Here is a 16,418-nt window from a genome sequence, read left to right as displayed (position 1 = left end):
AAAATTAATGTGAAACCCCTGGGGAGGCGAGAGAGCCGACAGCTCAGCCTTCAAGGAGCTTAGCGGAGGGAGGCTGGGAGAGAGTATGAGGGGCTCACAGATGAGTGACTGTGGGATCTAGAGCCAGCAGGGATCTGGGGGCATTCACATGGCTGGGGGGGGGGGAACCCCTACAGATGGGGGGAGGGATCGGGACAGTCATCTCATAGGAAGTGACATTGAGCTCAGCTTCAAAGACAGCTGTACCTTCCAAAAGAAGCAGAGAAATAGAAGGACATTCAAGCAAAGTCGTGGAGGTGGGAAATTAGAGTGCGGGTAGGAGGAGCAGCTGCAAGCCAGTTTAGCCAGAACTTGCCATCAGCCTGGAAAGAGAGCCGCAGCCAGGTGGGGGAGAACTTTCCTTCCTCCTTTTTTAATCAGAGCCGTGCATAACTGGACCACTGACTCTTGCCTAGCCTTGGGCTTCCCCTCCTCCCCCCACCCCCACCCCCAGGTGGCAGGCCAGCCAGTATGTTATACATGCTCAAATATATGTTAACTCCAATATGTGTAAACATATTTAGGCAATTCTCTTGTTGCACAAGAAAACCCAGATCAAAAAGGAAAAAAATGAGCAAGAAAACAAAATGAAGCGAATGGCATCAGGCAGAGTGCGAAGGCCGCGCTGTGGGCCCCGCTCGCCGCTCTCGCCATCACCGAACCACTGGGACTGGTCTGGCTCCTCCCACTGTTGAGGGGAGCCCGGCCGTCAGAAGTGACCATCCTACCCACAAACAGGACGGCAGCAACAACTGGGGCTCATGGGGGGGAGCTTTTTGCAGGTGGGCGTTGGCTGGGGGGGCGCTTTCTAGGCAGGGCATGAAGTGAGCATGTGGGGGGTCCATTCAAGGAGGGGAGGGGGTGGGGAGGCAGAGTAGGACCAGGGAGTCATGGCTTGGCTGACCCTCGGGGAGGCTTTCCTGGCAAGGGCCATTGGAGGGACCCCAGACGGATGATGAGCAAACCCCTCCTGGGCCACCGCCTGTGCCATGGGCAGAGGGGATGGGGACTGGGCCTGGGCTCGGGCAAGGCAGGTCACTGTGAGCCTGTTTTTGCAACTGGAAAAGGAAGCTCCCAAAGGGAATCCCAGAGTGAACAGTCACGAGAATGGAAGAGCCTCCCTTTCTTTACCCAGAAATAGGAAGAACTAAAGAGGTTTTTTAATGTAAAAAGCTTTCTAGACTTCCCCTCCCTACAAGGTGGATTAGGTGCAGAACAAAAGGGAACAAAAGGATTAAGGGCAGGAACCGACCTTTGCAAAGCCAGGAAGGGCCTGGCCCAGCCTGGATCCACCTAAACACTGGGAGCTCTTTCCATTCAGAGGGAAATGCCCTGTCATTTTCCTTCCCCCATTCAGAAAGACCGGATTCCTCCCAAGGCAGGAGGATTAAGCCCCGCCACCTTCCTTGCCCCCAGCCAAGGTTGGAGCTACCCCGGCGCGGCCTCGGGCCTTCGGGCCTTGGTGGCAGGGGGCCCGAGGCTTGGGGCGGAGGTCCCCGTGACCACTCGTGAACACCCGGCAGGGAAGGGCCCAACCATGAGAGCTGCCATCGTTGCTGTGCCCCCTTGGCGGGACAAATGGCAGTGACCCACGGAAGGTAATGGAGTTACTTCTCCTGGGCGAGGAGCCCAGTGGGGGGGGGGGGGGGGGGGCCAGTGTTTTGTACTTGGGCCCCCTTTGCTCATCCCCCATTGCAGACCAGAGCCACCGGCTAGGTGGGAGGTGATGGGGGAGGGGCAAGGCAGGTAACCTAGAGCGGGCTGGGGCTGCCCAGAGACACCCATAGAGATGGTGATTCTGTCTGGGAGTGTGAGCCCTGAGGGTCCCGGCCCAAAACCCAGAGGAGGAGAGTGACCAGTCCAAGGGTGCAGAGAGTTCCAGGACCTTGAGGACTGAGAAGGGCCCCTGAGGTCACCATGGCGAGCGGCTTGGCTAGATACGGAGGCGAGCGAGGGCAGGGGAACCGAGGGGAGGCAGCGGCCCCCTCTTGGGGGGCGTCGGAGGAAGGGGGTTCCCGGGCTCACCCAGGGACCAGGGTGGGTGCAGACAGGAAGCAGCAGGGCCGGAGCACATTGCCGGCACTCGCCTGCCCCTCTCCTGCTTCGGCCGGGCCCTTCCAGAACCTCCCAAGGAGCCCCCGTCCTCTGGGTCCCATTGGGCTTTCCTCTGTGGATTTTCTCCCACGAGAAGGCAAGCTCCTGGCAGGCAGGGCCTCCCCTTGTACTGCTGCTCCCCACCGGGGCCTGGGAGGCCCCACTGCTTTGGTCCAGAAGGGCCCAGATTGGGGATTGTGTAAATGACTACAGCCGGTTCTGGCAGACCCCAAGGGACCCCGGAACCAATCTCTGGGCTCGGCCGTGGGCAGCAAGCCCGGGGGGAGGGGGGAAAGGCCCCCGGAGTGGAGGGGCCCGTTTCCCAGAGTAGGACCAGGGCCTTTTCATAAGAGGATGCTGGGAAGGAGCCCCCCCCCCTCTGCGCTTACAAATGGAGGCCAGCCACAGGAGGGTTGCTTACACAGACTTTATTTAGGGTCACGGGGTAGGGGAGCAGTCCCTAGAAAGTCCCCAGGAATGCCCGGAGCAGGCGCAGCTGCTGCGGGCAGGAGCCTGGGGGTCCTCCCGGGGTTCCTGGCGAGCACACCAGGGGCCTGTGCTTCACAGACGGACGAGACAAACACACAGACAGACGAGGGGTCCTCCTGGGGAGGAGTGAGCAAGGGGGGGAGGGGAAGAGGCCTGGGCTGGACTCAGCCGGGTCCGAGAGGTGCTTGGCCGCCCCGACGCGCCGGGGCTCGCGGTCAGACCAAGGAAGCAGCACCCCCAGGCCAATCCTTGAAGGTGGAGGCACCTCTGGGCTGCTCGAAGCCCAGAAAACATGCTTCTGGGAGGGGGGGGGGGGAAGAGGGGTCCTGCTTCGCGGCCCCAGGTGGCAGCCCAGCCCTGCAGGTGCTCAGTGGTCCTCATTGCTTTCCTCTGCACTATCGAATCCTCCAGCCGCCCCTGGGCCAAAGCCAAGTGTAGGGCCGCTGGAATGAAAAGCAGACTTGGGGTGAGCCCGGCACTCGAGACCCCTTGCACACGGCTCGATGGCTTACAGAGGCCTGCCCCCCCCAGTCCAGAAGGGGGCTCGTGCCACGGGTCTCCCCCCAGGAGGGGGGGAGGGGCTCCAGCTCTCTGCTGCCTCTGTGGGCCTCCAAGCTCTGCAAGCTCCCAACTGCCCTTCCTGAGACCCGTGCCCTTCTCCCTTTGAAGCCCCAGATGCTGTTCAGGAGGGGCCCGGCCTCTTCTCCGCTCCCTGAGGGAGCAGACCCTCTTCTGCAGGAGCCCACCAGTTGAGCCAGCTCCCTCATGGCTAAGAGATCACCGTCCAATGCTCCAGCAGCAGCTCCCACCCTCCCTCCTCTCTCTCAGCCTGCCCGGGGAAGCAGTGTCCCCAGTGAACACGGGTCATCCCAGTGACACGTCGAGGGTCATCGCCGCCACTGTCTCTGCTTTGGTCCAGGCCGTGAGCAGACCCTGGCCCGGCTCCCCCCAGAGACGCCCTCCGCTGGCCAGCGAGTGTGTAAGGTCCCCAGACCCCAAGCCCGTCCCTCTCCTCCCTGAGCTGCAAATGCATCTAAGTTTTATCCCCCCTCAGTGAGTCAGCCCCCAAGCAGGTCTCGGGGCGACCCCAAGGGAAGGCTGGGAAATGTGTGCTGAAATCCAAGTGTAAACTTGTCCCGAGAGCTTCAGCCGGGGTCAGGGGCGCCGGACTTCAAATCCCCTCAGACTGGCTGTGGGGTCTCTGTCTGCCTCAGTTTGCCTTTATTCCCCCTAAACTAATCCCCTCCCTTAGTGTGGTTGGAGATTCTAAGGAGACCCTGTGGCCCAAAGGGCTCTGGGGATGCTGCTGCGTGATCCCCCCAAGTGCTCGGCCCTTCCCTGGGGTCTGGGGCTGCCCCAGGAGCCTCTTTTGTGAAGCGTGTGTCTGTAGAGGGCTCTGGGACCCTTTGGGGGAGGGGCGGGTGTTGAACAGGTTTGAGAAGGCTTCGCGCCAGCGCCCAAACTCAGCAGCCGAGAGGGCTCCGGCTCCGTGGTCTCAGCCCCGCTCTCCCGGCCCCGCTCCCGGGCTCTCCTCTGGGCGGAGACTGTGTGAGGGAGAGACGGGGCGGGGACGGGGCAGAGAAAGCCGGACTCCCAGGCTCCTGACCTGAGGCTGGAGATGTCATCCTCAGGGGGCTCGGGGTCGCTGCCGGCCTCCGACTCGGGATCCTCCTCTTCCTCCCCCATGTCCTCCTCCCCCATGGGCTCCTCGTCCGGTTCGTCCTCAGTCTCGTCCACCGGCTCCTCCTCAGCCTCCTCCTCCACGGTCTCCTCCATGGCCTCCTCCGGCTCCTGGCCGCCGTCCCCTCCAGCTCCTACTCCCACCCCAGCGCCCTGGGAGGCAGAGGCGGCCGAAGCCGAGGCCGAGGCCGCCGAGGCGGAGGCGGAGGCCGATTCCTTCGCAGAAGCCTCGGAGGCGGACCCCGCAGAGGCCGAGGCCGAGGAGGCAGAGCCCTGCTGGCCGGAACTGCGGAGGAGAGGGACTGGGGCGTGAGAGCCCTGCAGCCCCCCCCTCACCGATGACGCCCCTCTGGCGTCCTCTGTAGATGCTCAGGCCCGGATGTCCACCGCCCCTCCCCGGCCCCTCCCCCCACCCATCCCCATCGACCTCCCCCTCCCCTCGCGCTCCTCCGGCCCCCGCCCCCTCCCGCTCTCCGCGGCCTCCGCCCCTTCCCCTCCTCTTTCCCCCCACCTCCGTTTATCCCCGCAATGATCAGATGCCCCCTCCTCTCTCCACTCCCCCCTTCCCCGTCGGTCCCCGAGAATGATCGCCATCCTCTCCCGTTTCCATCCGTCTCCAATAGTGATCGACATCCCTCTTCTTTCCCGTCTCCATCCATTTCCAACAGTGATCGACATTTCTCTCCCCCGCTCCCATCTATGCCCAGTAACGCTCGGCGTCCTCCTTTCTCCGCTTTCCATCCATCCCCAATGATGACCGACCGCCCCCCCCTCCCCGCCCCGATTTATCCCAATGGTGAGGGGCCACCTCCCGCCTCCCCCACCCCCCTCCTCTCCCGTCCCCATAATAATCGGCCCCCTCCCTCCTCTCCGCGCTCTCCCTAGTCCCCCGTAAGGATCCTGCCCCTCCCGGTTGTCCCCTTGCCCGCCCCTCCCGCCCGGCCAGGGGTCGCCCGCCGCCCCCCCTACCTCTGGCTGTCCGGGGGCGAATCGAACCAGAGATGGGCGGGGTAGTGGTGGATGCGGATCAGATGGTCCGTCTGCTCCTCGGGGCTCATGAACTTGTCGGTGCAGCCCCACACCGGGCACTGGTAGTAGAAGGGGATGGGGCGGCGCTCGCGTGCGGCCGCCGCCCGGGTGGGCGAGGAGGGCACGGTGCCGTGGCGCTCCAGGAGGTGGATGTCCAGCAGCTGGTCCGAGGGGAACGAGCGGCGGCAGAAGGAGCACGCGTTCTGGTGCAGCGTCTGGTAGTGACGCACGTAGCCCGGCAGGGAGTCGAAGACCCGATCGCAGCCCCCGATGTGGCAGCAGTAGGCGGGCACCCTGCGGGGAGAGCCGCTCGCTAGCCCCGCCGCCGCCCGCCGCCCGCCGCCCCTCGCCCGGACCCGCCGCGGACCCGCCGCCTGCAGCTCCCCCACCCCCGGCGCGGGCGCCGAGACCACCTTCGGGTGCTCAGAGTGTCTCGTAGGGTCCCCATCCTGGAGAGCGGAGGGCCGAGGAGGGCGCGACCAGCGATGCGGACCGAGACCCGATCACCACGACGATGACGAACCTTTTTCTACGACGAACCTTTTTCTTACCTCCCACACCCTGCCCACCCCCCGCAAACCCCGCCTCTCCGCCTCGGTCTGGCCGCAAACCCCGCCTCTCCGCCTCGGTCTGGCCGCAAACCCCGCCTCTTCGCCGCAGTCTGCCCGCAAACCCCACCTCTCCGCCTGTCCCTCACCATAAGGCCGCCCCGCCGCCTGTCTCTCACCGTAGGCCCCGCCTCCCCGCCTGTCTCTCACCGTAGGCCCCGCCTCCCCGCCTGTCTCTCACCGTAGGCCCCGCCCCTCCCCTGTCTCTCACCGTAGGCCCCGCCTCTCCACCTGTCTCTCACCGTAGGCCCCGCCCCTCCCCTGTCTCTCACCACAGACCCCGCCTCTCCACCTGTCTCTCACCGTAGGCCCCGCCCCTCCCCTGTCTCTCACCACAGGCCCCGCCTCGCCACCTGTCTCTCACCGTAGGCCCCGCCTCTCTGCTTAAGTCTCAAACCAAGGCTCCACCCTTGCCTTAGTTTCTCTCCAAACTCTGCCCATCTCGCTTTAGGGCCCGCCCCAGATCCCGCCCCTCAGCCCAGCTCCCATTCGAAGCCCTGCTCTGAGCCCACGTGACCTCAGACAGCTGGTGTCCCGGCGCAGGCTCAGGCTCCGGGGCGCGAAGCAGAAAGGGGCGGCCTCTGGCAGCGAGGCGGTGAAGTGCGCGTAGCCGGGGGGAGGGGGTGACTCAGAGGATATCCCCAAGCCGAGCCGGGGCCCGGGAGGGTCAGCAGCCCGGGGGCCGCTCCATTTCTCTCTATTCTTTCCCCTACTGTGCCCCCGTCGGGTCAGAGCCCGGAGGCGGGAGGGAAAAACTCGGAACGTCACTTCCGGTCCGGGAACAACTTCCGGGTCGTGTCTGAGCCGGAGGCGGGAGCCGACAGGCACTAGAAGGAGCGCAGGAGCGGCCACGGCCGGCTAGGGTGGGTGAGTGAGGAGAGGGCCAGAACCCCCCCCTTCCCCGCGGGTGGGCGCTCCCGCTCCCCGCGCCTGTGTCCTGCCCCCTCCCGCCGCCGGTAAGCGCTGGAGAACTTCCGGTCTCGCGCCCTGAATTAGTGTCCGTGCCTGTGGCCCCGGGACCGGGCGGCCCGAGCGGGGGCTGGAGACGCCCTTTCCCTCCCCCAGCCCCGCCCCCGCCTCCCGGGCGGAATCCCCGCCGGGCTCCGGCCGCTCCTCCCTCTCTCCCCGCTCGCTGGGACCGGCGGCTCCGCCAGGACCGCGGACAGCACCTCCCCCCCTCCCCCGGGGGCGGCCCCACCTCCTTCGGATCTCCGGGGTCTCGGGGTCCCTTCAGCGGCTCCCAAGCTGGTTCCCCCGGAAAAGGCTCCTTGGGGGGGCGCCGCCCTGCGCGGGGCTACCGGGTCTGCATTGGGGAAACTGCCGGGGGGAGGGGCTGCGCGCGGCTCCCCAGCCCGTGGGGACCTTCCGTGGGGGGGGGGGGGGGCGCCTGGCTGCGCGCTCCCAGCCACTTAGCGAGCCCCGCCCCCTCCCCCGGAGGAGAGCCCGGAGCCCGGCCTGAGGCGGCCCCCCGACCTGCCAGCGCTCTTGGCCGCCCCGGAGGCCCAGAACCCCAGGTCCCAGCCCCACGGGGCCCCTCCAGTGCTGGGAGGGAGCCTCTCCCGCCCGCGGGGCGGGGCCCTCCCGCTGTTCCCCGGGAGGACCCGGCCCGGCCCGCCCCCCTCCCCTCCCCCCGCCCCCTGCGCCCCTCCCCCCCAGGCCTCCCGGGTTCCCCCCGCCCCGTGGGCCCCCAAAGGGGCCCCAGCCAAGCGAGTTCCCACCCGACGTGAACAGCTGCTGGCTTGGCGGGTGCAGGGGGCGGGCGTCACCGGCTGCTGCAGAAGAACCGGACGCCCCCCACCACCCTCTCCGCGCGCCAAGGTCGCCCGCCCCCCCGGTGCCGCCTGCCTGCGCCCTTTCCCGGGCCGGGGCCTCTGCGACCCTTGCGGGCTTTCTGGGGGGCGGCGGGAGCCCGGGCTCTGTGCCCCTGCCGGCCGTGATGGGGCCCCCGGCGGGAGGCCACCAAGCAGATGCCCGCCACCCGCTGTCTGTGCCGGGCCTCCACCCTTTGCGGGCTGGGGGGCCCGGGCCGGCCCCTGCCCCGGATGGGGGCCCCGGGCGAGGCCCCCAAGCAGATGCCCGCCACCCTGCGTGCCGGGGCCCTGCGACCCTTTGGGGCTTTTCTGGGGGCTGGCCCGGGCCGGCCCCTCCGGCCGTGATGGGGCCCCGGAGGCCAACAGATGCCCCCCCCCTGTCTGTGCCGTCTTGGGACCCACCGCCTTTGGGGCTGGGGCCTGGGGGGGCTCTGCCCTGGGGGTGGAAGGCCCCCAGACTCCCAGAGCCGGGGGGGGCAGGCTCAGAGCATCTTTCCCCCAGACCAGTTTGTCCCAAGTGCCCAAGGCCCAGGCCTTACTCTATCCAGAGAGAGCCACGGGCCGCTTTCAGGGTCACTGATGGTCTCTGGGCCGTGGCGGGGGCCTCCTGCCCCCCGCAGTGTGGCCTTGGGGGAGGGGCAGCCTTTGTCTCGGGTCCTGACATTTTTCCCCGGTTAAAATGCGGGTTCTCCCACCCCTGAAGATTTTGAAAATATGACGAGCTGAAATCAAAGAACGCCCGCAATCTGGACCCGCTTGGTCACCTCTAAGCTCACGAAGACCGGAGGGGCGCCTGGCAGGGAGAACCCTCCCGGTCCACCAGGCCATCTCCCCGGCTGCCCCAGTCTTCTTTGTGCCGCCCCCAAGGCCCCACCCTGCGGAGCCTCCCAAGGGGAGCAAACGGGGTGGCCTCTGGGGGTGCAAGGGCCCAGACCCGCCATCCCGGGCTGCCCCCGGGGGGTCCGGTCAGAACCCACCTTGATCCGGGAACGGTTGCTCGGTTCCAGTCTTCAGTACCCCGAGAAGCCAAAGAGGGGCCGGCCGCCGCCGGCCGCAAGTGCGGCCCCCCACTTAGTGTCCCCAGGGGCCTAAGATCTCCATGAGGAGCTGGAGGATCCAAGGCTGGGGCAAGGCGGGCCACGGCCCCAACTTGCAACAGGTGGGCCCTGACCTCTGTCCGGCTTTGTCCTCGGGAGCCCCGGCTGCCCGCCCGACGGGTAGCGAAGAATGGGGCCGGGGGCTGGCTCCCGGGCACTGAGGGTGGCGCATCCTGGTTGGCGAGGGCAGCTGGCAGAGTCAGGCTCCTGCTGAACTTTGAAAGCTAAAGCAAGGAAGTCCTGGGGGCTCCCGGGACAGGCAGGGCAGCGGAGTCAGAAACAGGCCTACCTTTGAGAACAAAATGCCCTCCAGGGAGGGAGGAGGAAGAGGGTCCTGTGGGAGGGGTCGGGGCTGAGAGAGAGCTGAGGGCGCTTAAGGACCAAGCCTGGGAGAGGGAAGCTGGCCTTGGGGTCCGAGTCTGGCTGGGAAAAGCGGGGAGAGCAGCCTCTTGGGGGTGGTCCGCCAGCTGGCCCCCTTCCCTAGGGTCACCTTTTTACCCAGAACTCTTCCTGCTTCCGGTCTTTTTTGTCCTGTGTACTGGTGGAGCCCCGGATGCAGCCCCTCACCATGACCTTGGGCAGCAGGGTCAGCGAGGGTCTGGGAGGGTGACAGCAGCTGCAGCCTAGAACCCCCCAATGGGAAGAGGAGGCGCGCCCCAGCTCCTTCCCTGCCCTTGGCCCTGGAGGGGGCTTTGCCGGACCAGGCCCCGGCTTGGCCAGACCCTCACTCTCTGTGGGCCCCCGGGCCTGGGGCGATTGTGACTGTGAGCAGGCCGCTCTCCTCCAACGGCACAAAGGGGAAGCCCTACCTGGTGCTTTCCTCCTTAACAACCCAAACCCTCAGTCTCAGGAACTGACGCGGAAGCTGCTCCGGGACAAACAGAGCAAGAGGAACTCTGGCCACCACCTGCCCGTGTTCCCCTCCTGGGTCTACGAGAGGCCCACCCTGATCGGGGACTTCTTGGTGGGCTCCGGGGTCGGCTCGGACTCACCTGCTCCCATCGGTACGTCCGTCCCAGGGCAGGGAAGCAGCCCCCGAGGGGCCCGGGAGCCGGGGCCTGGGGGGGGGCCGGAGGACTCCCTGCTCTTCCCCCCCGGGACCCTTTGTAAAATAGAGTGCCTTGGCCTGGGCGGGTGGGCTTGGGGGCCTCCCCAATGTTCCCCACCCAGCCCAAGCCCTGGCAATGGCCCCGGACTCTGATGCTGTGGTGATTCTGTTTCCTTCCTGGGGGCTCCACGCTCCCTGGGATCGAGGCCGCCCGGCTGTTCTGGGGCCTCAGCCACAGGGCCTCCCTGCTGGGCAGCATTGTCCAGAGGGGCTTCTCCCCCTCCTTCTCCCTGCGTGAGGGGGCTCTGCAAGTCCCCCCGGGACCCCGTCTGACTCTCCTTTGGCCACTTCACTGCTCCTCCTCCCCTGAGCCGGGACCCCTCTGACAAGGCCCCTGGGCCCAGACCCTCCAGGGAGGCCGCTGGATCTGGAGCCGGGATCCCTCTGGGGAGGCTGCTGGGCCAGCACCTGGCAGTTCTCGGGAGCTGGAAAGTGACGGAGCTCTGTGCCCTTTGCCGAAGGCAGCCTGCCCTTGGCCTCCCAGGAGGCCACGGTCGTGGAGGACCTGCTGTACCTTCTGGTGGGCGTGGACGGACGGTACATCACGGCGCAGGCGCTGCTCGGCAGGCAGAGCCGCACTTTCCTCGTGGACCCCAACCTGGACATGTCTGTGAAGGAGCTGGTGAACCGAATCCTCCCAGTGGCTGCCAGTTATTCCACAGTGACCAGGTGTGTGCCTGGTATCGGGCTTGACCCTCCAGGCCCCGGCCCAGCCTCCCCCCACCTTTGCCCCGTCGGGAGCCTTCTCCTTCAGCTGTCTTCTCTTCAGGGACTACTGTCCAAGAGAGGTTCCCCTTCTCCTCCAGAGGCTCCTTCCTTCAGGTTTGGTTTGGGTCAGACTGTCCAGGCGGCCGGCCAGGCCCCCGAGTGACCAGCACGGAGTCTCCATCACCGCAGATCCTGGTTTCCCTCCCCGGGGGCTGGCTGGCCAGACCAAGGCAGGCTGGGCCTGGGACGGCGGCTGAGCCCCTCACTGGGGCTGCCCTTGCTGACTTCACGCCATTCAGTCGGCCCCTGATGTGCCGGGGCTTGGCCCTTCCTTGTGGTCTGACCCCTGCCTTGTGGGCCCAGGCTCCTCTCTGGCCTCTCTGAGCTGACCTCCCCCCCTTACTGGCCAAGACTTAGGGGAAGGCTGATCTTCTTGCCCCCCATCCTGCTGGGCGTGGCTCCCCGGGGGTCCCTGCTCCTCCTGGGCGCCCCTTGTCTCCCTGGCCGGCTCTTCCTGCTCCTGCCCATACCCACCAGCCCTGCTCCGGAGCCCCCGCTGGCCCTAGGCCGTGACAGCCATCCCCCCCGACCACAGGGGGCCTCTCTCTCCCCGGGGGCCACACTCTCCCCAGATGGACCGGGCAGGGAGGGCCGGGAGAGGAGCCCGACCTCCGAGCCGCCCGGCCTCCCCTGCAGGTTCATTGAGGAGAAGTCCTCCTTTGAGTACGGCCAGGTCAATCACGCCCTGGCGGCCGCCATGCGGACACTGGTCAAGGAGTACATGATCCTGGTCACTCAGCTGGAGCACCTGCAGAGGCAGGGCCTGCTCTCCCTGCAGAAGCTCTGGTTCTATATCCAGCCCACCATGCGCACCATGGAGATCCTGGCCTCCCTTGGTGAGCCTCCCCCGGCCCTTTGAGGGGCAGGCACGGCGACCCGGCTCCCAGGAGACCTCAGGGCGTCAGGAGACAGCCCTGGAGCCTCCCCGGGGGCTGGGGGGACCTGCCTCTCCAGGCAGAGGTTTCTGTGAAGTCGGGGTGGGAGGGGCTCCCCGAGTCTCGGTGTGAAGGTCCCTGGGGTGAAGCTTCGATAGGCCCGGCTCCATGGCACAGTGGCCGGGGGGAGGGTGTCCGTGACCTCCAGCCACTCTGGCCCCATCAGCGACCCGCTGTTTCTCGGCGAGGCTCTTGGGTCCTGTCGGTCCCGGCCGTTCCCCTGGAAAGACAGAGCTTGGGCCCCCGGCAGTGAGATGGCTCTGGGAGAGGGGCTACCCCAGGGGTCATCCCTGCCCGGCTCAGGGAGCAGCCTCCCTTCCCTTCCCGCAGCCACCTCTGTGGACAAAGGTGAGTGCCTGGGGGGCGCCACCCTGAGCCTCCTCCACGACCGCAGCTTCAACTACACGGGGGACAGCCAGGCCCAGGAGCTCTGCCTCTACCTGACCAAGGCCGCCAGCGTGCCCTACTTTGAGATCCTGGAGAAGTGGATCTACCGCGGGATCATCAATGACCCCTACAGGTCAGTGCCCCGGGCCCGGGTGGCGCTGTCAGTGCTTGTCCATGGGAGGCCGCGGCCCCAGCTTTATCCTGCCCGGGCCCCCTGTGCCCTGCCTGGATGTCTCTGTCTGGATGCCCCCGGCCCCCACAGCACCCCTGATGCGCCCCCCCCACCCCTCGCTGCACCCCCCGCTGGCCAGACACGAGGGGGCGGCTCTGTGCCCGAGCTCTCGCTCACTTCCCCCCCTCCCCGACCCAGCGAGTTCATGGTGGAGGAGCACGAGCTGCAGAAGGAGAAGATCCAGGAGGACTACAACGACAAGTATTGGGACCAGCGGTACACCGTGGTGCAGCCCCAGATCCCTTCCTTCCTCCAGAAGATGGCCGACAAGATCCTCAGCACAGGTGGGGGGCTTCTGTCTCCCATCTTTCTCCCTCTCCCCCGTCCCTCCTTTCCCCACCCCCAACCGGTTTCTGGGCCCCCAGAAACTAGTCAGGGTGGCGCTGGTTCCTGGGCTCTGCCCGCCCCCTCCCAGGGCGGCGCCATGTCCCCAGCCCTTTGCCCTCTTGCTCAGGCCGGGGTCCACGGCAGGGGGCTCTGGGTGAGCCCGGGTCACAAGGCAGGGCCTCTGGGGGCCTCCTTTTAGTGGCCATTCCCCTCACCCATGACACCCCTCCCCCAACCGGGTAGTCAAGTAGGGCTAAGAGCTGGGGCAGGAGTGGCGGGGGTGGGGGGGCACTGACAGAGGGCTGGGGAGCTCCCCGAGGCCGGGCCCGGGACCCCGAGGGACTTCGTGGCTCGGCAACCGTCTCGACCGGCCCCCTCCTTCCAGGCAAGTACCTGAACGTGGTCCGAGAGTGCGGCCATGACGTGACGTGCCCCGTGGCCAAGGAGATCGTCTACACGCTGAAGGAGCGCGCCTACGTGGAGCAGATCGAAAAGGCCTTCAACTACGCCAGCCGCGTGCTGCTGGACTTCCTGATGGAGGAGAAGGAGCTTGTGGCGCACCTGAGGTGACGGCCGGGGCCCCCTCCTGGTGTGGCCCCTCACGTGACCCCCTGGCACGGCCCACCCCTCTCATGTGGCCCCCACGATTCCCCCTCCTGGTGTGCCCCCCCCTCCCTCCACGCCTCCTCGGAGCTCCAGCCCGCTTCTGGGGGCCCGGCTCGGCAGCGTCTCCCGGGGTCTCCGCAGGTCCATCAAGCACTACTTCCTCATGGACCAGGGCGACTTCTTCGTGCACTTCATGGACCTGACCGAGGAGGAGCTCAAGAAGCCCGTGGATGACATCATCCCGACCCGGCTGGAGGCGCTGCTGGAGCTGGCCCTGAGGATGAGCACGGCCAACACGGACCCCTTCAAGGATGACCTGAAGGTGGGGGGGGGGGGGCGCCCCGAGGCTCCATGAAGACAAGGCCTGGGAGCACCCCGAGGCTCTGGGAGCACAAAGGTGGGGAGTACCATGAAGCTCCTGGAGCACAAAGTCGGTGTGGCCACTTCCAGGCCTCTGAGCTGCGAGGGCCTGGCGGGGGCCGGCCCCTCGCTGCCTCTCTCTAGGACTCTGCCTTGGACTCTGTGGACAAGGCTGGCCCTGCTCCAAGCCCCCTCCTTCGTCTCCCCCTCCCAGATTGACCTGATGCCCCATGACCTCATCACACAGCTCTTGCGCGTCCTCGCCATCGAGACCAAGCAGGAGAAGTCGATCCTCAGCGCGGACCCCACGGAGCTGACCCTGAGCGGCCTCGAGGCCTTTTCCTTCGACTACATCGTCAAGTGGCCGCTGTCACTAATCATCAACAGGTAGGGGCGGATCCCCCATCCCCCGCAGAGGGGCCTCTCAGAGCAGGGGGGCCCCGCTTCCAGCCTGGCTCCTTTCCCCCTCCATCATCCGGGCCCCAAGGGTTGGACCCAGAGTGTCCTGGGGCCCCCCAGGGCCTGTAGGGGGCAGCGACGTCACAGGCGTGTGCCCGTGTGTGCCAGGAAGCAGGCGGGCACTTGTGGCGGCGGCTGCCTCATGGAGGGGGCGCATGTGGGCGGGGGCCTATTCCGGCATCAGGCTTCCCCCCCCCCCACCGCTGGCCCCCTCCCTCCCTCCGCCCCAGGAAGGCGCTCACGCGCTACCAGATGCTCTTCCGCCACATGTTCTACTGCAAGCACGTGGAGCGGCAGCTCTGCAACGTCTGGATCAGCAACAAGACGGCCAAGCAGTTCTCCCTGCACTGCGCCAAGTGGTACGTGGGCCCGCAGACCCGGCGCCCCCTCTCTGACCCTCTGCCCCCATCCTGGCCCTCACCAGCTGCCTCCGTTTCCCCCTCTGTGGAGTGGGCGGGATCACGAGAACCGGGGATGCCGACAGATCAGACCCAACAGAAACCTTGGACTCCCAAGGGCGGGGCCTGCGCATCTTGCCCTCTGTGGGCTTGTACCCACAGAGACACTGTGCGCCTGGGCCCCCCCCCCCCAGAGGCTTGGGGGCCGCTCAGACACCAGACCCCCGCCCACACGTCCGTGCATGCCCAGCCCCCGCCTCAACCCCCTCAGGTTCGCTGGGGCCTTCACGCTGAGGCAGCGCATGCTGAACTTCGTCCAGAACATACAGTACTACATGATGTTCGAGGTGATGGAGCCCACCTGGCACATCCTGGAGAAGAACCTGAAGTCGGTGAGCGCTGGGCCCCGGGGGGGGGGGGGGAAACCGTGTCCCTGACCCCGAGGGAGGGGCCCGGGCGGGCCCTGAGCGCCGCCGCTCCCCCGCTCCAGGCGTCCAACATCGACGATGTGCTGGGTCACCACACAAGCTTCCTGGACAACTGCCTGAAGGACTGCATGCTGACCAACCCCGAGCTGCTCAAGGTCTTCTCCAAGCTCATGTCCGTCTGCGTCATGTTCACCAACTGCATGCAGGTCTGTGGGGCGGGGGCCAGAGGGGGGGCTGGGGAGGCCCCGGCGGCAGGGCCCGGCCGCTCTCACTGCCCTCTCCCCCCCAGAGGTTCACCCAGAGCATGAAGCTGGACGGTGAGCTGGGCCGCCCCCCCGTGGAACCCGGCACCATGCTGGGCCCCCCCACAGAGGCCGAACGGGCCGAGGAAGCGCTCAAGAGGAAACTGGCCACTAAGGTAGCGGTCGGGGGGGGGGCCGCGGGGGCTGACCGCAGACTGCACGGGGCCCAGCGGGGGAAGACGGGGGGGGGCCGCAGGGGGAGGGGCACGGGGCCGCAGGTTCAGTCGTGGGCTCTCCCAGCACCTGGCGGAGCATGTGGACGCGCTGCAGATGACCTCGGGCTTCGAGGCCACCATCACCAAGTTCGACAAGAACTTCTCGGCGCACCTGCTGGACCTCCTGGACAAGCTGAGCGTGTTCAGCACTAACGACTGCGAGCACAGCATGGTCAGCGTCATCTCCAGGTGAGGGCAAGGCCGGGGCTGGGAAAGGCCGCCCCCCAGCCCCCTGCCCTTCCTGCTCAGGGCGCCCCTGTCCCCCTGCCCTGAGCCCTCTCGGAGATCACGTGGACCCTGGCCCCTATGGGGGGGGCACGTCTTGTCCTGTCCCTCCCAAGCCCGACTCCGTCTCGTGGCCTCCCACAGCTCTGCTGACCCCCCCTGGCTCCCCCACAAGGGGTCTCCCTGAGGGCTTGGCCCTACCCCCAGGGTAACCGGGCCGGCACCCCCCCCCGCCCTGCCCCCTCCCCTCGGCTTTGCCATTTCCTCTGGGGAGACATCTCCAAATGGATCAGAAAGACCGAGTGTTTATGGGACACCAGCCGTGTGCCCCCTGTCCCCCTCCAAGCTCCTGCTGGGAGGGGTAGGGGTGGGCGTGGGCAACTTGGGGCGCCGGGGAGCCTCACGTGGTCCCCTACCCCTTCCTGCAGGCTGGACTTCAACGGCTTCTACACGGAGCGGCTGGAGCGCCTGTCGGCCGAGAGAAGCCGGAAGGCGGCAGCCCCGATGCCCGTGCCCAGGACGGTGGTGCCCGTGCAGTGAGGGCCAGTGCCTGGAGGGCCACGGCCGTGTGTATCTGAGAGACGGAGATTAAAAGCGCATTTAGGCCGAAGGGTCTCCCGTGTGTCCATGTGGGCCCCCCCTGTGGGGGGTTGGGGAGGGGTGCCAGGGCCCAGCTCTCCCCCCAGCTGCCCCCAGGTGCGACTGAGCCCACAGGGATGATGGTTGGTGGCCGGGAAGGCCTCAGGTCCAGTCTGGGCGGCCTTGGGCCCGTCACTCTGCTTCTGGCTGCCTTGGTTTCCTCTCCTGTAAAATGGGAAGCA

General features: G+C 67.0%; 2 protein-coding genes across 3 annotated transcripts; one reads left to right on the top strand and one right to left on the bottom strand.

Annotated features, from left to right (window-relative positions):
* Positions 1-2,544: 2,544 nt before the first annotated feature.
* On the bottom strand, positions 2,545-10,561 carry LOC100928937. The gene is made up of 8 exons (XM_031949406.1): positions 10,302-10,561; positions 9,346-9,445; positions 8,527-9,071; positions 7,738-7,972; positions 6,457-6,797; positions 5,272-5,625; positions 4,229-4,588; positions 2,545-3,065 (listed from the first exon to the last, which is right to left on the bottom strand). The coding sequence occupies exons 1-8, from the start codon at positions 10,559-10,561 to the stop codon at positions 2,990-2,992; spliced, it is 2,271 nt and encodes a 756-aa protein (XP_031805266.1). The 3' UTR covers positions 2,545-2,989.
* On the top strand, positions 8,881-16,207 carry TUBGCP2 (tubulin gamma complex associated protein 2). 2 transcript variants are annotated; one of them, XM_031957082.1, is made up of 15 exons: positions 8,881-8,909; positions 9,692-9,851; positions 10,421-10,624; positions 11,360-11,559; positions 11,989-12,178; positions 12,416-12,561; positions 12,990-13,170; positions 13,352-13,532; positions 13,785-13,957; positions 14,260-14,388; positions 14,699-14,819; positions 14,918-15,061; positions 15,145-15,273; positions 15,398-15,561; positions 16,026-16,207. In XM_031957082.1, exons 3-15 carry the CDS (start codon positions 10,560-10,562, stop codon positions 16,135-16,137), a joined length of 1,935 nt encoding a protein of 644 aa, XP_031812942.1. In that variant the 5' UTR covers positions 8,881-8,909; positions 9,692-9,851; positions 10,421-10,559; the 3' UTR covers positions 16,138-16,207. The 2 variants fall into 2 exon arrangements, with proteins under 2 accessions (XP_031812942.1, XP_031812941.1); XM_031957081.1 differs by having other exon boundaries at positions 10,417-10,624.
* Positions 16,208-16,418: the final 211 nt, after the last annotated feature.

This window comes from Sarcophilus harrisii, chromosome 2 (genome assembly GCF_902635505.1).
Source record: "Sarcophilus harrisii chromosome 2, mSarHar1.11, whole genome shotgun sequence".
NCBI classification, from domain to species: domain Eukaryota; kingdom Metazoa; phylum Chordata; class Mammalia; order Dasyuromorphia; family Dasyuridae; genus Sarcophilus; species Sarcophilus harrisii.
This window is presented reverse-complemented; position numbering and strand designations above follow the sequence as displayed.

Excerpts from the sequence above, each read along its gene's own strand:
- LOC100928937 (XM_031949406.1), bottom strand. The coding sequence starts at position 10,561 with ATGTCCAGGTTGGGGTCCACGAGGAAAGTGCGGCTCTGCCTGCCGAGC. Across the intron at positions 9,072-9,345 it reads GGAAGCAGGAAGAGTTCTGG|CTTTCAAAGTTCAGCAGGAG; the intron begins GTAAAAAGGTGA and ends TCCTTGCTTTAG. Across the intron at positions 3,066-4,228 it reads GATGACATCTCCAGCCTCAG|CGGCCCTACACTTGGCTTTG; the intron begins GTCAGGAGCCTG and ends TTTTCATTCCAG.
- TUBGCP2 (XM_031957082.1), top strand. The coding sequence starts at position 10,560 with ATGTCTGTGAAGGAGCTGGTGAACCGAATCCTCCCAGTGGCTGCCAGT. Across the intron at positions 14,820-14,917 it reads TGGAGAAGAACCTGAAGTCG|GCGTCCAACATCGACGATGT; the intron begins GTGAGCGCTGGG and ends CCCCCGCTCCAG. Across the intron at positions 15,274-15,397 it reads AGAGGAAACTGGCCACTAAG|CACCTGGCGGAGCATGTGGA; the intron begins GTAGCGGTCGGG and ends GGGCTCTCCCAG.